Genomic DNA, 23,145 nt, shown 5'->3' with positions numbered 1-23,145 from the left:
CGAGCAGAGCTTAGACTGTTAACCAATCAGCCACGCTCGCTGACAGAGCACTCTCCTATGTCAATGTCGATGTCTATGTCTATGTAATTTTATTTATATAGAACCATTCATACAAATCAATGTAGCACATACAGTAATGCTTTAAATACGGTAGAAGGAGAAGGATAAAAACATAAATTATATAAATAGTGAGAACAGATGTAAAGAAACAATAAAAGTAAAATCATAAAAAATGTAAAGATCGTGTAAAATATAATAAAAACTATTAAAACAGAGTGCAAATTAAGAACACATTAAAACAATTAAGGCTACATGGTAAAAGCAATGTTAAAAAGGTGTGTTTTAAGATCTTGCTTAAAAATTACCACGGTCAAAGACATTCTCAGGTCCTCTGGCAGGGTGTTCCAAAGGCTGGGAGAATATGAACTGAAGTTCTCCCCATGCCTCTTAGTCCTGACTCTAGGGACCATTAAAAGCTCAGTGCCAGAGGACCTGAGGGACCTACTGGGTGTATATTTTAAAAGCATATCTGATATGTACTGTAGGTGCTTGATTATGTAATGAATTATATAAAATCATATTAAAATATATTGTAAAACTGACAGGTAACCAGTGCAGTGATTTTAAACCTTGTGTGATGCGAGCCCTCTTTCTGGTCTTTGTAAGAACACGTTCTGCAGCATTTTGAATTAGTTGGAGTTGACTAATCGCTTTTATCGGAAGGCCAGACAGGAGAGCGTTACAATAGTCCTCCTAATGAAGTGACTCATCAGGCCAGAGTAACTACACTGAGAAGAGCTCTTCCACTGACAGCCTGCCCCTCTGCCATCACACAGCCAATCAGAGGAGAGAATGATATCCAGGTGATGGTGTCTCTGGAGGGGGGGGGGTCGTGGTTGACATGTGCATGTCACACATGACTGGACATGGCCACATCCCATCCTGCCATACCCCAGCCCTTCCCCCTGAGGGAGGCCTCAGTGACCCCTCCTCTCTCCAGGCCTCTGCTGCCCAGTGCTGTTTCACTGTTCTTGGCATGCATCAGGAGTACCGTATGAATTCAAGGTCCACTACGTTCGCCCCCCCCACACCCCATCTGTCAGGCAGCCAAGAATAGACTGCCGATGCTCTCGCAATAAGCTAAAAGCGGAGGTTTTTAACTCCCATGTCTTGGTTCACGTTCATAAAAGGGGCGCCAATCTCGTGACCGCATAATTAAGACGGGGCGTAATGCGCTGACCCGTCAGAAGGGATGATCTGTCCCTGCTCCGATCTGACAGATGATGTAATCGAGCTCAAGGCATGCTCCTCCGGCAGTGACGAGAGGGAGTGTGTTCACTGACCCCGTTACAGGGAGCCATTAAACAAGCCCCCAGTGGACGGCGGCCGAGTTGCAAGTGGGCGCTGTTTATGCCTGGTCGTGGGGGTAGAGGGCTCATTGGAGTGGCACCGCCATTAATCTCCAGCCTGTCTCTCTCTCTCTCTCTCTCTCTCTTCCCTGGGCACTGATTTCTCACCACCCGTCTCCTCATCCACATCGCGTTTATTAGAAAGCGTCTTACGTTCAAATCTCTCAAAGTCACCCACATCTGCGGAGAGGCGAGCCAAATGTCAGCCAAGCCTATAGGCGCATCCACTGCCGTTAATATGGTAACCCGATGTTATTTTGAATCCAAATTCATATTTTATAGAACCTATTTGTAGAACAAATTTGCCCTTTCCTCTGCACATTCCTACCTATAGGATTACCGTTACTTTTGTAGGGATTCATTGTATTGGATTTCCACTGTGATTTCCTTGATTTGATTTGCCTCATTGTAAGAGGGGTGAGGGATTGATCTGGGATGCAGGGAGGTGCAGTGAAGAGCCTCCCCTCTCAGGCCTTAGCCTATGGGGACGAGAGGGGGGGGGGCGGGGTGCGAGTCGCCTGTCGGATCGCCATCACGGTCCTAGTCTGAGCTCTAGTCATCCCCGGTGGGTGCAAATTATATGTCAGCAACCTTCACACAAATCCACCGTCGGGAGATCAACAAATTACCACGGGGCGCAACATTTTCCGGGTAATTCTAATAGCGTAGGCCTATATCCTTCCTTTAATAATTTTTAAGCAGGGGTGTGTGAACGTTATTAAGGAAAACATGGCAGGTGGACAGAAACTACCTCTCATCTTCACGCCCCCCCCCCCTCTCTCACTCTCTCTCCTCTCTCTCTCCTCTCTCCTTCCATCCTTCAGCTTTGATCTCCCCCGTAATGCCCCTAAATCCATTTCCGCGTCATCTGTTCGCCGTCAACCAGGCGCACATCTCCTCAGAGACGGGCGGTGGGATTACGGGTGGGACTGATTGTCATTCTAACGCTGTCCTGTTTATCGCAGTGCTGCATGTGCTGTGCTCTCCTCTCCCAGCCATATGAGACGGTCATATCGCACACATACTCTAGAGTATCATACAATACCGCAGTACCACTCCCCTCAGTCCCTTCAGAAGTCTACAGTGATACTATAAAATAAATACAGATAGAGTCGTGTTGATTCCAGGGAGAGAATTCATACATAATTCCTGTTCGGTGGTCGCCTGTGCCTCTGCTGGGCCGGACATACAGGGGGGAGGAGGGGAGGGGGGGGGGGCGTCAGATGGGAAGCTGAGCCAGAGGAGAGGGTACAGTCGGCGCCCAGTCCTCCCTCGCTGCGTGCTCCTCGTGCCAGTCAGACCGCCGCTCTGAGGACAGCGTGGCCGGGTAGCGAGAGAGGGAGAGAGAGGGAGAGAGCGGGAGAGAGAGGGAGAGAGAGGGAGGGAGAGGGAGAGAAAGAGGGAGAGAGAGAGGGAGAGAGGGAGAGAGGGGATGCCACGCGGGGTGGCAGAACGGCAGCCAGACATCCGCTTCCTCTCCAACTCCCTGAGCCCTGCAGGAGGCGTTCAATGATGATGGCGGTGTTAATGACGATGTTGGCTGGTGGTATTAATGATCACGTTGGCTAATGGTATTAATGATGACGGTGTTAATGATGATGTTAGTTGATGGTATTAATGATGATGTTGGCCGGTGGTACTAATGATGACGTTAGTGTTAATGATGATGTTGGCTGTTGGTATTAATGATCACGTAGGTGTTAATGATGATGTTGGCTAGTGGTATTAATGATGATGTTGGCTGGTGGTATTAATGATGATGTTGGCTGGTAGTATTAATGATGATGTTGGCTGGTAGTATTAATGATGACGTTGGCTGGTGGTATTAATGATGACGTTGGCTGGTGGTATTAATGATGATGTTGGCTGGTGGTATTAATGATGACGTTGGCCGGTGGTATTAGTGATGACATTGGCTGGTGGTGTTAATGATGATGTTGGCTGATGGTACAGTATTAATGATGACGTTGGCTTGTGATGTTAATGGTGATGTTGGCTGGTGAAAATAATGATCACGTTGGCTGGTGGTATTAACGATGATGTTGGCCGGTGGAATTAATGCCGAATGAATCCCCAGTATCTCTGGCAGGGACGCGGAGAACGCTAGGTGCATTCCGGTATCAGCCGTTTCTCTCCATCCTCTTCCAGCCCCTCCCCCTGAATCCCTGGACCTGGTCTTCCCCTTGCGTCCTCACCTTGATGAGGTCCTGTTGGTGCTTCCACTAACTGCCTATGCATATGCTGTCTGTCTGTCTGTCTGTCTGTCTGTCTGTCTGTCTGTCTGTCTGTCTGTCTGTCTGTCTGTCTGTCTGTCTGTCTGTCTGTCTTCCCCTGTCGTCGTTCCCCCTGAGCTCCTCGTCTCAATGCTGTTCTCTTCTCTTGCAGCGGGAAGCCAAGGGACAGTATCTGTTTGACCTCATCTGCCACCACCTCAACCTGCTGGAGAAAGACTACTTCGGCATCAGATATGTGGACCCAGACAAACAGAGGGTGAGTGCGTGTTAGATAGACACTTTAATAATCCCTGCCCGGGAATTTGAGGGTTCAGCAGTGGAAAAGTACAGCAGCAGTGGGAAAAAAAACAGTGGAATAAAGAATATACATAGAGAATATACATTATAGATAAGATGTAATTTAAAGAAATATATACATACAGTATGAATAAATATAGGATATATACAGTACATAGTCTGTATAGATATGTATAATAATACTCATATACATACATACTATACATGCACACATCCACAACACTCAGGGGCACTCAGCAACACCCAGGCACTATTATAGAGTCTGATGGCCGCTGGCACAAGGGAACGCCTGAACAGCCCAGTTTTGCCCCTGGGTGGCTGAAAGTGCTCCCCATCTGCCACAGCTAGTCATGGACGGTATGGGAAGGGTTGTCCAGGATGGACTTCAGTTTGTCCCTAATCCTCCTCTCCACCACAGCAGAGAGCAAGAGAGAGAGAGAGAGAGAGAGAGAGAGAGAGAGGAGGAAGAGAGACAGAATAAGATGCCCAGGGCCAGATAGAACATTTATCATTTATGTTCTTCTCTCTGCCTCATTCACAGGCCCTCTTAGTGACACCCATCCATCAGCCACAGACATGTACTGCAGGCCATTATTGCACACACACACTCTCTCTCTCTCTCTCTCTCTCTCTCTCTCTCAGAAATGCCACCACTTGTTTTGTTAAGAATTCACACTGGCTCAGGCCCTGCGGACCCGGCCTTTCTGTCACTCAAGGCTATTTTAGAGGCTGGTATTGCGGGAGGGAGTGATGGAGAGAAAGCGACAGAAAGAGAGAGAGAGAGAGAGAGAGAGAGAGGGACCCTTAGGGTGGGGCAGAGATACAGATTGATGGAGTGAATAATCTCAGGGGGACAGAGGGGTGAACCAGGGTGTGAAATGCTGGCAACATCAGCACCAGGGAAGAGGAGGCATAACTTTCATCACCGGAGCTCTGAGGCTAGGAGAACAGAGAACGCTGTTACAGCTCTGTCCAGGCTAGGAGAACAGATAACGCTGTTACAGCTCTGTCCAGGCTAGGAGAACAGAGAACGCAGTTACAGCTCTGTCCAGGCTAGGAGAACAGAGAACGCAGTTACAGCTCTGTCCAGGCTAGGAGAACAGAGAACGCAGTTACAGCTCTGTCCAGGCTAGGAGAACAGAGAACGCTGTTACAGCTCTGTCCAGGCTAGGAGAACAGAGAACGCTGTTACAGCTCTGTCCAGGCTAGGAGAACAGAGAACGCAGTTACAGCTCTGTCCAGGCTAGGAGAACAGAGAACGCAGTTACAGCCCTGTCCAGGCTAGGAGAACAGAGAACGCAGTTACAGCTCTGTCCAGGCTAGGAGAACAGAGAACGCTGTTACAGCTCTGTCCAGGCTAGGAGAACAGAGAACGCTGTTACAGCTCTGTCCAGGCTAGGAGAACAGAGAACGCAGTTACAGCTCTGTCCAGGCTAGGAGAACAGAGAACGCAGTTACAGCTCTGTCCAGGCTAGGAGAACAGTGCGCTGTCACAGCTCTGTCCAGGCTAGGAGAACAGTGCGCTGTCACAGCTCTGTCCAGGCTAGGAGAACTGTGAGCTGTTACATCTCTGTGCCAGGCCTTCACCACGGGGGGACAGAGAACGCTGCTAACGAAGGTGTCCCTTTGCTGGCTCCCTGTTACCAAGTGGTCTATTTGTGCCAATACAATTTTTACGAAATTGAAAAGTTGTCAGATGCTAAGCTATCACACAAATACTGTATAGATGAATGGAAAAAATTGGAGCATGATTGAGTAAGAAAGCACTAACTAGGCTTTGGAGGCCTGTTTTATTAGAGCTGTCACTTTTTATATCATAATACATATTGTCTCTGGTTGTTGTTGCAGCATTGGTTGGAGTTCACAAAGTGTATCGCCAAGCAAATGAAATGTAAGTATTCTCCTGTCCTATGCTAACTCTTAAAATAATTGAGCAATAATTGTAGTCCCCACCATGGAGTTTCTAACACGCATGTATTTCTGACTAATCAACGATGCATTTGAATGCAGATGAAGGAACTCTATTATGAATTCACACATCAAGATCCTTCCTTTGACTGTGATTATGGACAGACGATCTGCCCCTTAAAAAGACTCTAATAATGTACATGAAATTCAAGTGTATAATTACCCAATAAAGTGTGTTCCTGTGTACTGTACTCCTTTTTGATAACATAACAAATGATGACTAATAACCAGTTTTATGGTTATTCTCAGTTTTCACCTCACACACACCTGTTTTCGGTAAAGTTTTATATTGAGTCACTTTTGAACATATAGCACTAATAACATCAATCATACAAATCTGTCATCTTTAGATTACAGCTAGCCTTCACTGGATGAAGAATACCGTTCTTGTTTGCTAGTGAGGTCCCTTAGACTCTTTCTCCACGAATCATTATGAGGTGTGTGACCGTGAGGTGACAGTCTATGTGTGTCCAACGCTGCTGACGCCCATCTCTCCTCTCCTCAACCCAGCCCAGCCTCCATTCACCATGTGTCTGAGAGTCAAGTTCTACCCTCCTGACCCTGCTACCCTGAAGGAGGAGATCACCAGGTAGGCCTGCAGTGTGGCGCGCACGTCTGTCTGTCTGTCTGTCAGTCTGTCTGTCTGTCTGTCTGTCTGTCTGTCTGTCTGTCTGTCTGTCTGTCTGTCTGTCTGTCGGTCTGTCTGTCTGTCTGTCTGTCTGTCTGCTCACATGAGCTGGGAGAGCTTTCTGTCTGTCTGTCTGTCTGCTCACAGGAGCTGAGAGAGTGTTCTGTCTGTCTGTCTGTCTGTCTGTCTGTCTGTCTGTCTGTCTGTCTGTCTGTCTGTCTGTCTGTCTGTCTGCTCCCAGGAGCTGGGAGAGTGTTCTGTCTGTCTGTCTGTCTGTCTGTCTGTCTGTCTGTCTATCTGTCTGTCTGTCTGTCTGTCTGTCTGTCTGTCTGTCTGTCTGTCTGTCTATCTGTCTGTCTGTCTGTCTGTCTGTCTGTCTGTCTGTCTGTCTGTCTGCTCACAGGAGCTGGGAGAGTGTTCTGTCTGTCTGTGTCTCACCCAGCCAATCGGCCTGCATCGTGACGGGGAGGCTAGTGAATGGAAGACATTCAGCACAAGCTCTGTGTGTGTGTGTGGAATGCTTGCAAATGTTACGCCTTTTGAATCATTTATCTTTGTCATGAGAGTATGTGACTAAGAGACATTGTTGAATGTTGTTGAAGAGAGTCTGTGATTGAAAAATGTCGGACCACTTCATCTAAAAGGAGTTGGACAAGTATTTCGAAAAGCAATGCTATTCAAATGGATGGCTCGTAAAGTTGTGAAATGCATAAAAGCCTTAAGTCTTCCTCAGTAAGCTGCCAGCCTGTTCTCTGGAATGGAATGGAGTGTGTAGCTGTGGCTCTGTGTTGACCTTCTTGGCTGGCTGGCCGTGGGGATGGAGGATAGAGGGTCAGTGCCTGCTATTCTAGCTGCTAGCTCTAAATGATACATGATTATCCCCCAGCTAGCTCAGACTTGGATCACTTTTTCACATTCGCCTGACTTCCTCATCCCCTGTGCAGGCTGCAATGAGGTCACCCAGAAAAGCCATTTGTCGCCCCCAACAGAGACTCAAAGCGCCCTCTCTCACACTTCCTGATTTCTCCCACCTGATGGTGACAATATGACAGTGTGCTTTTGTGTGTATTTGTGTGTATTTGTGTGTCAGTGTGTTTATTGTGCGTATACTCTGTTGGCACTGGCATTTATTATTGAGCTGCCAGAGAGAACACAGTCCTTCACTCGTCTCGAGGGTGATGGGAGGAACACGGAGTGCAGAGAGTGTCATAATGAAGAGTCATAATGTGTCATAATGAAGTGTCATAATTAAGAGTGTGGATTATGGATGAGTCTGTCATAATGAAGAGTGTGGATTATGGATGAGTCTTGTCATAATAAAGAGTGTAGATTATAAAGAGTGTTGATCATTGATGAGTCTGTCATAATGAAGAGTGTGGATTATGGATGAGTCTGTCATAATGAAGAGTGTGGATTATAAAGAGTGTGGATTAGGGATGAGTCTGTCATAATGAAGAGTGTGGATTATAAAGTGTGTGGATTATGGATGAGTCTGTCATAATGAAGAGTGTGGATTATGGAGGGGTCTGTCATAATGAAGAGTGTGGATTATGAAGAGTGAGGATTATGGATGAGTCTGTCATAATGAAGAGTGTGGATTATGGATGAGTGACTGGAGTGACAGAGGATGCAGAGGAGGACAGTTTCTTCAGTGATCACATCTTATTCCAGTAGATCTCCATCTGTTATATTTATTGGCATTATGCGTTATGGCATTATGAGAGCACCACTGCCAATTCAGCTCTAGATAGATAGACAGACAGACAGACAGACAGACAGACAGACAGACAGACAGACAGACAGACAGAGATATGAAATGTATTTATCCCCAGTAAGCTCTCCCAGTAAATGTATTTAAAGGGAATTTGACTTTACACACAGCACACAACAATTCAATGAAAAATGAAAAATAAAAATCAATAAAGACCCATGGTGAAGCTGAGGTACTTTGTAGCAGTAAGTTAATTAATAACTAATAACCTAATAACTACTACTACCAGTCCAGACAAGACACAACTGATGCTAGAGTGGCCATCTTAGCTCATACCAAGCTGGCTCAGGTCTATAGTGTCCAGCCAGTGAGGGGATGCGTTGACCAGTCTGCTGGCATCTGGTAGGAAGGACCTTCAGAAGCGCTCCCTGGAGCACCATGGCAGGATCAGTCTGCAGCTGAAGGTACTCCTCTGCCTAGGCTCTCCGTAGCCAGACCAGAACAAGGCTTCTCTGTAATATCCGTTGAGCCAGACTATCCTCTGCCTGACCAGTGTCGTGAAGAGGGTGGGAGCCATTTTCCATGATGGCCCTCAGTTTGGCAAGCATTCTTCTCTCTGCCACTGCAGTCACTGTTTCCAGGCTGATCCTCAGGACAGAGCCCGCCCTCCCGATCAGACATGTTCAGCATTGTTCTACACACATCAAAGGACCTGAGCCTCCTCAGGAAGTAGTTGTCTCTGTCCCTGCTTGTAGAGTTTCCTGACCTGGCCTGTTATACAGGAGCACCCCCAGGTACTTGTATGACTGGACTACCTCAGCATCAACCCCCTGGATGGAAACTGGGGGATTGCGAGGTCTGTTTCCTCAGTCAACCACCAACTCCTTGGTCTTCTCCACGTTGAGCTGCAGGTGATTCAGCTCACACCATCCAACAAAATCCTCCACGAGACCTCTGTATTCCTCCTCCAGTCCTCCTCTTACACGTCCGACAAGAGCAGAGTCGTCCGAGTACTTCTGCAGGCGGCACGTCTCCGAGTTGTAGCTGAAGTCCGAGGGTGTAGAGTATGAACAGGAAGAGGGGCAGAACAGTCCCTTGAGGGGCTCCAATGTTGTTTATCACACTGTCTGACTCACAGCCTTGAAGCCTCACATTCTGTGGCCTGCCGGGCAGGTAGTCTGAAATCCAGTCCACAAGCGGCTCCAGTTGAGGCACAGTGAGATGGTTGGCAGCGCTGCTGGAGCTGCTGCTGCTGTTTCTGTGGGAGGCACTCACTCTGCCTGGATTCCAGTCTGAAAGCTTGACGAGAAACACAGTTGATAATAGCAGTTCTTAGCCGCAGGGCCTCCCCTCTCCCAGAAACAAAAAGCTAATTTCAGCTAAATCAAAAAGAAATAGTCAAAACACCCCAGAAGGGAATTTGAAATAACATCCTTTTTGAGATTTGGTCGATGGGGATGTTTAACCGTTTCAAGTCTCTTTGTCAGTTAGAAATAGGACTGGCTAGAAAATATGTACGGCGCTCACTGTTTTTAATGATGGTCACCTCCACAGGTATCTAGTCTTCCTGCAGATCAAGAGAGACCTCTACCACGGCCGGCTCCTGTGCAAGACGTCGGACGCTGCCATGCTGGCTGCCTACATCCTTCAAGGTAAGGGGGGCTGACGGGCTGAGACGGCCTGTACCACTCACTGCCCCCCCCGTGACCCCTCCCCCCCCTCCCTGCACCACTCACTGCTCCCCCCGTGACCCCCCCCCCCCTCCCTGCACCACTCACTGCTCGCCCCGTGACCACCCCCCCCTCCCTGCACCACTCACTGCTCCCCCCGTGACGCCCCCCCCCTCCCTGCACCACTCACTGCTCCCTCCGTGACCCCACCCACCCCCCTGCACCACTCACTCCCCCATGCGGCATGCTAGCCACCGAGGGGCTGTTTTCATGGAACACAGACAAGTTTCAAGAAAGATGGACATTGCAGTATTAGTTCAATGGAAATGCTACCTGCTTGATATGCAAGAACAAAGTCGCCGTTCTAAAGGAATAGCCTATAATGTCAAGAGCCATTCATTACTAAACATGGAGAGCAGTGTGAGTCATAGGGAGATGAGAGGAAAAAACAAGCCACACAGCTGAGAGGGATAACGTCTCAGCAGTCTTTCAAGATAAGTGTCTGGCAAGAAATAGAGTAGTAGCATACAAATTTATTAAGTGTCTGGCAAGAAATGGAAACAAACTTGAACTTTAATTAATGCAAGTATAGGTCCAGGGCAGACTTACGGTAGTGATGCATCTTGCAGCTAAAACAGAATAAAGTACAAATGTAGGCTATTCAAAATAAAATAAAAGTAAGGAAAAAATATTGACACTAACTGTTAAAATATATTGAAATGTATAGAAACCCGTTTGAATTTGTATGATGGAAATGTTAGTTATGGAATAGTCTTGCAACATTTAGAGACTGACTTGCGAGTCTAGTTATGGAAATGAATAATGACATTTTCAGAAATATTTCACTTTCTTATAGTTACAGTAGTAGCACTTGAAGTTGACATTGTGTGGCCCTCCTATGAGTTGACGATACCAGCAGTGGCCCCAAGCCAATTTGAGTTTGAGACCCCTGATCTATATCTATGAGATAAGGTTGGAGTGCTATCAGATATCTGAAAGAAAATTACCAAAGGCTGTTTATTTAAAAGCCTAGAAATAAAAATAGGTGTTTCATGTCAACAACCGGTGCATCTGCATGTTAGACTACCTGGTACAACCCTCTCTGTGAGAAAGAGGAGGTAATGAGCCTAGGGCATTCGATACATATTCATGAACATGTGGAAATGGTTATATTCTGGAAGGATGTGTATTGGGTTCATCAGGAACGTTGCTATCAGCTTTGTCTTTAGGTCTTTGTCTTTTGTATGTGTGTGCGTGTGTGTCACACAATAGGTATTGTGTGACACACACACACACACACACACACACACACACACACACACACACACACACTCTCCGCATTCACACCCTGCAGAGACAGCCAGCTGAAAGCTGCAGACAGAGCAGTGGTACGTGGGAGAAAGGTAGCCATCTGGCAGGTGGCCAGGGTTCGGCAGCTCAGCCACCTCCGTATGTGGGAGAAGTCATTGTCTCAGGTCGCCCAGCGCAGCTCGACATCCTTAATAAACAACCCTGCGTCCGCTTGAAAAGCTCTGCTGTTGCAGACATAGAGAAGCTGCCTTTTACATGGTTTAATCTAAATGTGCGTGCCTTTACACTTTGCTGTCGTCTGAGGCCATGTGTAGACATTCGCCCTCAGTAACGGAGATATCAACCTTTGACCCCTTCACTGTGTCCCCCTCCCCCAGCCGAGATTGGGGACTACGAACCAGGGAAGCATCCGGAGGGATACAGCTCCAAGTTCCAGTTCTTCCCCAAACACTCGGAGAAGCTGGAGCGGAGGATCTCAGAGATACACAAGACAGAGCTGATGTAAGGACCGGCATGTCTCAGTCACTCTGTCCCATCACCCCTCTAGCACGTCTGCTGAAGCCATTCTGCCATCGTTCCGTCACTGGTGTGACCAGTTCACTTGCCGTCACACATGCACGCGCACACACACACACACACACACACACACACACACACACACACACACAGTCTTTCATTAGTACAGTCGTTAGTGTAAGGGTCAGAGAGTCAGTGTAATTACCTGGTACACTCACACACACACACACACACACACACACACACACGCACACTACTCCACCATTAGGCTAGCTGATGAAGCATCTCCTGTGGTCTGTAAGTCATGATACGCATGGTATGACACAAACTGACACACCTACTGACCCTCTCAGCATGTTCTCCGAAGGTTATTAGGTCGAACACATAACAGTTAAGCCATAAAGGTTGAGCTACTCATCTCGGTAAAGTTCCATTTCCTTTGTTTGAACTGTACTTGTACCTGTACCGTAATACACGCCATTGTTATTAGGCTGATTTATGGTTGCAGCAGTGTTCACATTAGCTCAGGGTGCTCTGAAGGTTGATGCTAGCTTACCGAGCAAAGGAGAGAAGGTGAGAGTTTAGGTGAGAGCCAAATCTGCCTAGCAACAGAGCTCAGCAACCTGGCCAAAGGATTGTGTAGTACGTGCTCTGTAGGTAGACAGCATGGGGACATGACTGCACCACAGCACTCCAGAGTGTGAAGAGATGAGTTAGACACAGGAGATGGAGGATGGTGCCTGCAGATGATATACTCTGCTGCCCCCTAGTGAAACATTCGCTTCTCACCGCCCAAGAGAATACCAGCCCACATGCTCCAGGTGACATGTGGGTAAATGCTTACAATGCTTCGGAATATTTGAAACTGGTGCTTGCGGGGTGCTTCTGAATGCACCTGAAACCGAACCCTTTTCCATTCGTTTTTCTAATGTAGGTCGAGCTGATTCTCCCGTTACATGGCAATCGAAAGAGCTGAGTGGTTGAAGCTTGATTAAATGTTAATTGGAAAAAAGTACCAGTGGCAGGGTCATTGATACAGCCTCCGTCGCACCGTCTAGCCCGCTGTCTGCCCAGCTCCCCGGCCAGTCTGCTGATGACCCCTCCGGTCTGGCCGACAGACGGACCTGGAATCCCTACCTCCGGCGTTGTCGGTGCCGTACATTGCTGGCCAAATGTCTTGTCCATTCACTTCCCCTTGCGCCGATATTACGGTATTTAATGCTAAACTGTCAGACTGTGCATTTGTCCATCCTACGCTGACGTCCAGACGTGTGGCGGTGTGTTGCTGCTCTCTCCCCAGCGGTCAGACGGCCGAGACCTCGGAGCTTAACTTCCTGCAGAAGGCCCAGATGCTGGAGACGTACGGCGTGGACCCTCATCCGTGCAAGGTGGGGCCTGTTCTTGTCAAACGTCCCCTTTGTTCCGTACCGACTGAAGGAGCCTGTCCTGGTCAATCAGACGGCGTTCTCTCTGTAATTCTAACTGGGGGGAAGGGTGGCCTGCATGCATGCGTGTGCTTTTCATACGGCCTGTCGTCCTGACGCGGCTCTCCTCTCTTCCAGGATGTGTCTGGGAACCCAGCCTTCCTCGCCTTCACGCCATTCGGATTCGTCGTGCTGCAGGGTAACAAGAGGGTTCACTTTCTCAAATGGTGAGCATCGGCGCCGTCTTTCTCTCCGCCCCCTGACCCGTACTGTCATAGAGAGCGTCGTTTTGTGTTTGTTCGCCGTTAGCGTGTGAAGCGCAACGTTTTCTATTCCCAGTGCGTTTTCCCGTAAGTGAAACACAGAGCATGCTCCATCAATTCCGCGATCCGAACACACAGCCGGTTGTTGCGATGAATAAACAGCCTCTGTGGCTCTCTGTGTGTGTAACTGACTGTCTGCTTCCTCACGGGCAGGACTGAGGTGACCAAACTGAAGTTTGAGGGGAAGACGTTCCACATATATGCAAACCAGAAGGAGGTGAGAGGATGAATAGCGTCCGTGCGGAGTCTGGCGAGCAGCGCCGGCGACCGCCGCGTGACCCGTCGTATGTTTTGACGAGGCTGTCGCATTCAGACACCACCCAGCATGCATGTGTCCTCAGCGGTCCTGTCCCTGGGGCTCTTTGGCGTGTTTTTTTCAGTTTGGCCTTCTTATTTCGATCGTGCAGGACCAAAAGATCATCTTGACGTACTTCGCGCCCACGCCAGAGGCCTGCAAGCACCTGTGGAAGTGTGGAGTGGAGCACCAGGCCTTCTATAAGTGAGTCCCCTACGTTTCGCTGCTCTCTGTGAAACATCCGGGCTTCCTCCACGGGCTGCCCCGGGCTGCCCTCCTGCACTGTGACCCTGAGCTGCCATGAGAGGCCCCTGGCTGCCTCTCCAGGACGCGTCCGCGGCCCCTGCTAACCTCCGGTGAGGGAGCGCGCTCTGGAAGCCAGGCGAGGCGCGGAGCCATGTCTCTCCTCCTGAAATACGGCCTCTGTCACGGCCCTGACGGATGGCTGTGTGTCCTCTCTCTCTCTCTCCTTCTTTCTCTCTCTCTCTCCTTCTCCCCCTCTCTCTCTCCCTCTCTCTCTTCTGCTCTCTCTCCTTCTCTCCCTCTCTCTCCTTCTCTCTCCCTCTCTCTCTCCTTCTCTCCATCTATCTCCCTCTCTCTCTCCTACTCCCCCCTCTCTCTCTCCTTCTCTCTCTCTCCTGCTCTCTCTCCTTCTCTCCTTCTCTCCCTCTCTCTCTCCTTCTCTCCCTCTCTCTCTCCTTCTCTCTCCTCCTCTCCATCTCTCTCCTTCTCTCTCCCTCTCTCTCCCTCTCTCTCCTTTTCTCCCTCTCTCTCTCCCCTCTCTCTCTTTTGCCCTCCCTCTCCTTCTCTCCCCCTCTCTCTCCTTCTCTCCCTTTCTCTCTCTCCCCCATCTCTCTCTTGCTCTCTCTCTCCTTCTCTCCCTCTCTCTCTCCTTCTCTCTCTCTCCCTCTCTCTCTCTCACTCACCACACCACGTGTTAGGTGATAAAAGAACACCCCCGTCCACACGCACACACATCCCCCCGTGTCTGTGAGCAAGTGTATTAATATATGGGGGTGACAGCGGAGGTTGTGGAGGAGTGTGGGTGTTGAGCGGGAGATTCAGGGACGCAGAACAAGGGGGTGGGGAGGTCAAACCAAGGGCATCCCGCAGCACGCGCCAGGAGGGGATAAGCGCGGTGCGATGATGATCTCACTGATAACGCTCCACCGGAGACACGCGCCAACGCCGACTGTCCTACAGAAACAGACTAATAGACAATGATGCTGTACAATTAATGTACAAACAGTACATTAATGATTTACATCTCCATGTACAGTATATATATAATTCAGAGAGTCATAACATTTCCAATGAGATCAGCTTAACAGTCATGCCTTATTTAATAGGTCTCAACATTGTACATATTCTATGCTTTATGTATGCTTCCATCTCTGGAAATGGTCCCTGTAGTGCTCTGCTATGCATAATTAACAGGCTGGGTGTTTGGTTGTAGCATTTACGGTGCTCAGCGGACCAGACGCCAAATGAGCTCTGGGATGAAGCACCTCAGTCATCAACAACTAATAGTGAGAATAACCCTGTCAGGGTGAAGTGGTACAGTCCATAACGGAGATGAGTGGTTCATTCCATCTGTACAGTCTTTCTTGCAATATAATTTTCTCTGTATATTTTCAAAATCCTCTCACCTTTCTTACCCTTCTCTCTCTTCTCACCTTTTCATACTCTGTGTTTTCTCGCGACCTGTCAGGCTGGACAAGTCAAGTCAGGTGCGGACGGTGTCCAGCAGCAACCTGTTCTTCAAAGGAAGTCGTTTCCGCTACAGGTACAGTACCTGTACAGTACCCAGTACACCTTAGAGGGCCCTGCAGACCCCATATACACTGCAGGCCCCACACACACTGCAGATCGCACACACACACTGGCTCTCCTGGTGGAGAAGAGCCCATGGCCCAGCCTGTAACTACGGCAGCCTAACAGCCTCACACTCTAGAGGCGGGGGGGGGGGGGGCATGGATGGTGTGTGTGTGTGCACACGTGTGTGTGACGAAATCCAGTCTTTTTTTCCGATAAAGATGACATGCATAACTTTTATAATCCTGTCAAGAAGATCTACGGCCCAATAAACCGCTGCATCACCTCCCTGAAAACAGCAGACGCTCTGACAGTCCTGAAGGACCGGAATGGCATCCTGCTGAGATGGGCTGAACATTTTGCCACCCTACTTAATCAGGACTCTGATGCAGACCCCACCGTTCCCGACGACCTGCCCACAGTTCCTCCTATACACAATCTACACCAGCCCCCGACCTTCCTGGAGGTCCTATCAGCTATCCGTTCCCCCAAAAACAACAAGTCCCCTGGTAATGACAACATCCCTACTGAGCTGCTGAAACAAGGAGGCCACCTCTGTACAAGAGCATTGCATGAGTGCATCACCAAGGTCTGGGCCGATGACAACGTCCCACAACAATGGAGAGACGCCAATATTGTCGCCATTTATAAAAACAAGGGTGACAAGGCTGTCTGTGGCAACAGTAGGGGCATTTCGCTCCTTGCAGTCGCTGGTAAGGTCCTGGCAAAGGGGACGCTTCAGTGGCTGATTAACAACATCACTGAATCGATACTGCCTGAATCGCAATGTGGGTTTAGGAAGAGCAGGAGCATGGTGGACATGATTCTCACAGCTCTCCAGCTGTGGGAAAAGTGCAGAGAACAACATCAGGACCTGTTCATGGCCTTTGTTGATCTCTCCAAAGCCTTCGACACTGTCCAGCCTTCTCTGGTTTGACTGCCCCAACAAAGTTGTCAAAATCCTCCGCCAATTTCATGATGGAATGACTGCTCTGATAACTATAGGGGGGCAAGAGTCTTCCCCCTTCCCTGTAGATACAGGGGTTAGGCAGGGGTGTGTGCTAGCCCCAGTACTTTTTAACACCGTCATGCTACTGTATGTGTCACCCAGCTTCTCCACAAGGAGACCACCACAGGCTCAAAACTCACCTCTTCGAGAAGTACTACCAGAATCCTCCCTCTTAAGCACCTATTATTTTTTATATTTTGCTACTCTTGCACTTTGGATTTAGCACTAGATCATGGTCTTAGTCACTTGTTTAGAAAGGAGATGCACTTTTGTTTAGAAAGGAGATGCGAGTTGTACTGTAGTACACTGACATTTCCTACGTTAAATGCAAGTATTCTATGTCACTTCGGATAAAAGCTTTAGCTAAATGACTAATGTAATGAAATGTAATGTAATGTGTGTGGGTGGTAACAGGATATGGAACAGTGCTGAAAAGGCTTTCTCCATTGTAGTTCTCAAGGACCTTTCATCCTGAAACACTTGTATTTGTTTTTCAAGGTCATACCTCATCCATCTATAGAGTGCCTCTTGCTTGTGATATAGCCTAGTAGTCTAGTGGGCTGTGATTGAGTTAGACAGAGTCCCATTCAACAGGTTAATTCAATCGCATTGTACTACAGCCATGCCCCTCATTGCATTATGTGGCACCAAGGGGCAGTGTGTGTGTGTGTGTGTGTGTCTAAGTTTTGTCTGTGCTGTATTGCAGTGGACGAGTGGCGAAAGAGGTGATGGAGCAGAGTGCCAAAATCAAACGAGAGCCTCCAGAGATACACAGGTAAAATCAGAGATACACAGTTAAAATCAGAGCTCATTTGATTCACTAAACTAGAGACTACACCGTGACCTGTACTAGACTAGAGACTACACCGTGACCTGTACTAGACTAGAGACTACACCATGAGCAGTACTAGACTAGAGACTACACCGTGAGCAGTACTAGACTAGAGACTACACCGTGACCTGTACTAGACTAGAGACTACACCATGAGCAGTACTAGACTAGAGACTACACCATGAGCAGTACTAGACTAGAGACTACACCATGAGCAGAACTAGACTAGAGACTACACCATGAGCAGAACTAGACTAGAGACTACACCATGAGCAGTAATAGACTAGAGACTACACCATGAGCAGTACTAGACTAGAGACTACACCATGAGCAGAACTAGACTAGAGACTACACCATGAGCAGTACTAGACTAGAGACTACACCATGAGCAGTACTAGACTAGAGACTACACCATGAGCAGTACTAGACTAGAGACTACACCATGAACAGAACTAGACTAGAGACTACACCATGAACAGTACTAGACTAGAGACTACACCATGAACAGAACTAGACTAGAGACTACACCATGAGCAGTACTAGACTAGAGACTACACCATGAGCAGAACTAGACTAGAGACTACACCATGAACAGTACTAGACTAGAGACTACACCATGAGCAAAACTAGACTAGAGACTACACCATGAGCAGTACTAGACTAGAGACTACACCATGAGCAGTAATAGACTAGAGCGATACGTTTGCATACAGGGTCTGGTGTTTCTCACTACTGTATCTGCATTATATAAATATCTCCCCTTATTTCCTCCCAATAGTGGCGCAGTTAAATGTGTTGCTCTCATTCACAGCCACGCTCAGTGTTGGTGTGTGTGTGTCTGCGTGTGTGTGTGTGTTGATGTGTGTGTGTGTTGATGTGTGTGCGTCTGCGCGTCCGCAGGGCTGGCCTGGTTCCCAGCAGAAGCTGTCCGTCCATCACTCACGGCCCGCGTCTCAGCAGCGTTCCGCGGACGCGCAGGAGGGCGGTCCACATATCCATCATGGAGGGTAAGACCTCGCACCCGACCCCCCCCCTTCACTGCAGCCATGCCGACACAACAAATGACCAAAGTAGTGTTTGGGGCAAATGTTACGTGGTCGTCCGTAGGAGGCTGTAGGAATCACAACACTGACTGTGTGTCGTCAGTTATCTGAATGAACCCACTTCTGGGGGAGCGGTTAGGGTACTGGGGGGGGGGTCAGGGTACCCTGGGGGGGGTCAGTAGCAGCGCTTCTGTTCAGGTTTTAAAGCTAAGCGCTGGATAATGAATTGGAGGGATCACAGAGTGTGAAATCCAAAGAGTTTTAAACGGATCAGGGCTTGGCTTCTATTTGGGAGCCGATACCCTGCCCACTTTAAAATACACAGACAGACAGACAGACACACACACACACACACACACTCTCTCTCTCTCTCTCTCTCTCTCTCTCTGTAACCTGAGCTCGGTGCTGTCCATGCTCGCAGTACTGGAGGGCTGAGTCGCAGGTGTGTGTGTCACTCAGACTGCTCTATTTCAGTGCTGGGACTGGGACTGGAGGCTGGAGGCTGGAGGCTGGGGGCTGGGGCTGGGGCTGGGGCTGTGGCCAGGGCTCAGCCCTCACAGGCAGGTGGCCTCTCTCACAGACTGTACTTTGTACTCTCTCCCTGAGGCCAACCTTTCAGGCTGCAATGACCGTTTAGAGGCTGTCCAGACCGGCCCTTGTCACACAGCTGTCGCAGTCCCTGCCTCTCATGTACCCTGGACTTTCACTGTACTTTCACTGTACTATCACTGTACTATTACTGTACTATTACTGTACTGTGTGCACCTGGCTGAAGGGAGCCCAGGCTTCTTACCGCTGCACTAGTGAGGAGAAAGAGAGAGAAAGAGAGAGACAGAGAGAGAGACAGAGAGAGAGAGAGAGAGAGAGAGAGAGAGCGTGTTCTGTAGAGCCATGCGAGCAGCTCACCCCCTGTGTGTTGCTGACTGGGTGTCTTACAGGGGTATTAATACCCCGCGCTGCTGGAAATAGCACGGGCCTACCTCTCCATGTATGTCACCCTACTGGGCGGGGCCTAGACGGCGCTGGCCCTCCGAACACCGCTGCCGCATCACACTCGCTCCGACCACCTCTCTCACCCGCAACTGAGGCAGCACCCATTGTCCTAACACACATATACACACACACACACACACACAACACACACACACACACACACGACGAGACAGCGGCCTGTGGGCTCGGGTGGGGACGTGGGACGCTACGGAGGACACGCAACGCTCGTAGGCTCTTAGACGCCGCCACCGCCATGGTGAAGTGCCTGATCCGCATCACCACGCGGGTGAACGTGCACCTGCGCATGATCAACCACTGCTACCGCGACGTGAAGGTGCGCGTGCTGAGCCTGGGGCCGCGCATGCTGAGCAAGGCGCTGGGCGTGCTGCCCCTCTACCCGGCCCTGGGTGGGCCGCAGGAGCCCTCGACCGCTAACCCCGCCACGCCTCCGCCTGGCGCCGAGACAGGTAAACTCTTCACTGGCGTGGGGGGGGGGGTGCACCTCACGGCGACGAGTTCTCTCTCTCTCTCTCTCTCTCTCTCTCTCTTTGTGTTAAATCACTCCCACCTCATCAATGTTGACAGAATAGAAATGGCGCAGTGCCTGTTGATGTCTGTGCTTTTAAATCATAGGGCCCGTGGTGGTCTAAATCATAGGGCCCGTGGTGGTCTAAATCATAGGGCCCGTGGTGGTCTAAATCATAGGGCCCGTGGTGGTCTAAATCATAGGGCCCGTGGTAACAGGCTTGCAGTGGTCCTTGCTGAATGGAGAGCATTTCGACTCTTCTGTCAACTGATTTTATTGCGATATCAGTCCACATGCCTGATGCTGATGCTAGTGGTTGAAGTAAAATACTTGGGTGTACATATGGCTATAAAATGTTATAGTGACATTTTCGGTTTGTAGAGACGGAGATTGTTGGCATTTCCTGGGGTGTTACAGAGGAAGATTACCTCTAAGTAAAGTTGGCCGTGGATGTGTCCTACCCCTCTCCCCTCACAGGCATCCTTCCTGTTCTTGCTTTGACAAAACCCCAGCGCTCAGCTTGCCTTAACTCACCTCGCCTAATCTGGGATTCTCAGAGGATCTTGCCATCGGTGTTTTGAAACGCACGTCGATGAGTATTGAGATGTGCCTCCTCATCAAGAGATGAAATGTGAATCTCTCTCCGTCAGAATGAAGGTGTCATATTTCTTCAGAAGTGAGGCGATCAGCGCCAGCTCTGCGGTGATGTAACTCTCTGCACTGAACTGTCGGTTACTGTTACTGCAAAAAGGAAGTCTAGAGCAACCTATATAATTATCTTTAGATCATCAGCGATCAGCGAACTGTTCAGGAAGTAGATGTAAACAGAAGACAGATGGAACTCACATATGGAGTTGCTCTCTACTCAAGCATTTCACTTGGAAGATTCATTTAATGAACCATACACAACGTCAATCAGTGCTGATTCATTTGTGTGCGTCTTACTCGTTATATCTATATTTTGGGGCATGAATTATGATGCCTGGGCCTTTCTGAACATGACGTGGTTCATATAATTATAACTGTGGTTGTAATTAGAAATGCTTCATCAGTGACAGTGTTATTGCCAAGTTATTGCATGGCTTCTGCACCTTGACGCCACGTCATCAGCCAACAGCAACATTTCACTGTAACTGTACATGTACATTACATTTGACCTTTGGCCTTGTGGGTATACATTTAGGAGTTTCCCTGGGTTGCTGTTGGGGAACTAGTGAACAAGCAGCTAGTTTGAATGGGAGGTTTGTCTGTCGGTACCGCCTGTCATTGAGGAATTACTTTCAGTGGATAGATGGCGCATCTAGCGCACGTTGCGTGGTAAGTTTCCATGATCAGGTTTCTCTGCTGAGGCTACTCAGGTTTAAGTGTCGGGTCTTTGTAGCAGACAGCAACAGGCTCCTCTCAACCAGTCCAACACTCCTATGGGGTGGCTGTCTGTATACCACCAGTCTTTGAGAAATCAAACACGGACACTGACAGTTGATCTGGGGTCTGTTTAAAGTGATGTAGGCCTACTGCACTGATACTGTATGTGATTATATCTTCCATCCTTCTCTCTCTCTCCTCCCTCTCCCTTCCCTCTCTCCCCCCACCAACCTCCCTCTCTCCTCCCTCTCTCCTCTCACGACCTCCCTCTCTCCTCCCTCTCTCCCCTCACCAACCTCCCTCTCTCCCCTCACCAACCTCCCTCTCTCCTGCCTCTCTCCTCCCTCTCTCCCCTCACCAACCTCCCTCTCTCCTCTCTCTCCCTTCCCTCTCTCCCCTCACCAACCTCCCTCTCTCTTCTATCTCTCCACTCTCTCTCTCCTCCCTCTGTCCTCCCATCCCTGGCCAGGTCTGGAGTCGTTGCGTGACAGCGCCCACTCCACGCCCGTGCGCTCCGTGTCCCACGGGGACTCCTTCATGCCGCGCTCGCGCAGCCAGGCGGCGGACGTCGGCGACGGGACGGCGGTCATCTCCGACGAGGCCTACAGCCCCTCCGATAGCGTGCTGCCCACCCCGGTGGCCGAGCACAGCGTGGAGCTAGCCGCCTCGCGCCAGGTCAACGGCGCCCCCCGCAGTATCGAGGAGGAGAGGGAGGAGGCGGAGGCGGGCGCCCCCCCGGTCGGGGACGCCGGCGAGCTGGGGACGGACAGTAGGGCGGCAGAGGCCCAGGGGGGGGCGGTGGCGCTCAGTGAGGTGGAGCAGGTGAACAAGTTTGTTTTGAGCGTCCTGCGCCTCCTCCTGGTGACCATCGGACTCCTCTTTGTTTTGCTCCTCCTCCTCATCGTGCTCACCGAGTCCGACCTTGACGTCGCATTTTTACGCGACATCCGCCAAACCCCCGAATTTGAGCAGTTCCACTACGAATACTTTTGTCCCCTCCGGCGGTGGTTTGCCTCCAAGCTCCGCTGGGTGGGTGAGCTGCTCATTAACAAGTGAGTTTCTGCTGGCGCGCGTTCGCCCCATTCGGTGAGGGGGGGGGGTGGTTTGAGAAGACGATTAAAGACGGAGAGATGGAGGACAGTTGCTCATCCCGGCCATGAAACCCTGCTTCTCTCATGATACTCCTGCAGACATACACTTCGGACCACAGCAACAGGAGCCAGGAGCTCTCTCTCTCTCTCTCTCGCTCTCACTTCCTCCATTTTGAGTTCCCCCCCCTTTTTCCCCCATTTATGTTCATTTGTTTTTTACAAACCCAGAAGACATTTTTGCATTTCGTTTTTTATTTCAGGTCATTTCAGGTATTTTATTTTTTCAGAAAATCTAAACGAAAAAATACAAAACTGAAATCAAACAACTGAAGTATTTGGAAAGGTTCCTTTTTAGGAACAAGACGTTGCAATGAATGAGACTTGCCTTCATTTCCTATATATTGTCTTGAACAGAAGTTTGCATAGGGGAAAATGTGAGGGTACGTTCAGGGAATCTGGGAAGTTGTAAAGTCAAATGAAATCAAATGGTTCAGAATGAAGTGAGATAGGCAAGTGACAGTTTGGAAAGTGTTCAGTGTGTTCCACAATTTAACTGAACTAGGTTTCATTAGACAACAGGAGGTCAGAACATCTAACCTGAAGAAAACTAGAAAAGTTTGTGGTAGTAGGTTATAGTGGTCAGGGTAAGAACCAGATGTCTTTTATGAAGAATACATTAATGGCT

At 49.3% G+C, this 23,145-nt stretch overlaps 1 protein-coding gene across 1 annotated transcript in view; it reads left to right on the top strand.

The window, feature by feature from the left end:
* frmd5a (FERM domain containing 5a) overlaps positions 1 to 22,425 on the top strand; it is a gene marked incomplete at both ends in the record, with an annotated part of 69,283 nt that extends 46,858 nt beyond the window's left edge. The window contains 13 exons of the mRNA XM_084452573.1: positions 3,795 to 3,899; positions 5,789 to 5,831; positions 6,419 to 6,497; positions 9,802 to 9,899; positions 11,606 to 11,729; positions 13,045 to 13,132; positions 13,307 to 13,395; positions 13,645 to 13,708; positions 13,899 to 13,990; positions 15,498 to 15,572; positions 17,317 to 17,385; positions 18,343 to 18,449; positions 21,839 to 22,425. Of these exons, the coding sequence (XP_084308699.1) occupies positions 3,795 to 3,899; positions 5,789 to 5,831; positions 6,419 to 6,497; positions 9,802 to 9,899; positions 11,606 to 11,729; positions 13,045 to 13,132; positions 13,307 to 13,395; positions 13,645 to 13,708; positions 13,899 to 13,990; positions 15,498 to 15,572; positions 17,317 to 17,385; positions 18,343 to 18,449; positions 21,839 to 22,425 (1,620 nt within the window). The remainder of the gene's footprint in view (positions 1 to 3,794; positions 3,900 to 5,788; positions 5,832 to 6,418; positions 6,498 to 9,801; positions 9,900 to 11,605; positions 11,730 to 13,044; positions 13,133 to 13,306; positions 13,396 to 13,644; positions 13,709 to 13,898; positions 13,991 to 15,497; positions 15,573 to 17,316; positions 17,386 to 18,342; positions 18,450 to 21,838) is intronic.
* Positions 22,426 to 23,145: the final 720 nt, after the last annotated feature.

This window comes from Borostomias antarcticus (genome assembly GCF_949987555.1).
Source record: "Borostomias antarcticus genome assembly, chromosome: 18".
Taxonomy (NCBI): Eukaryota; Metazoa; Chordata; class Actinopteri; order Stomiiformes; family Stomiidae; genus Borostomias; species Borostomias antarcticus.
This window is presented reverse-complemented; position numbering and strand designations above follow the sequence as displayed.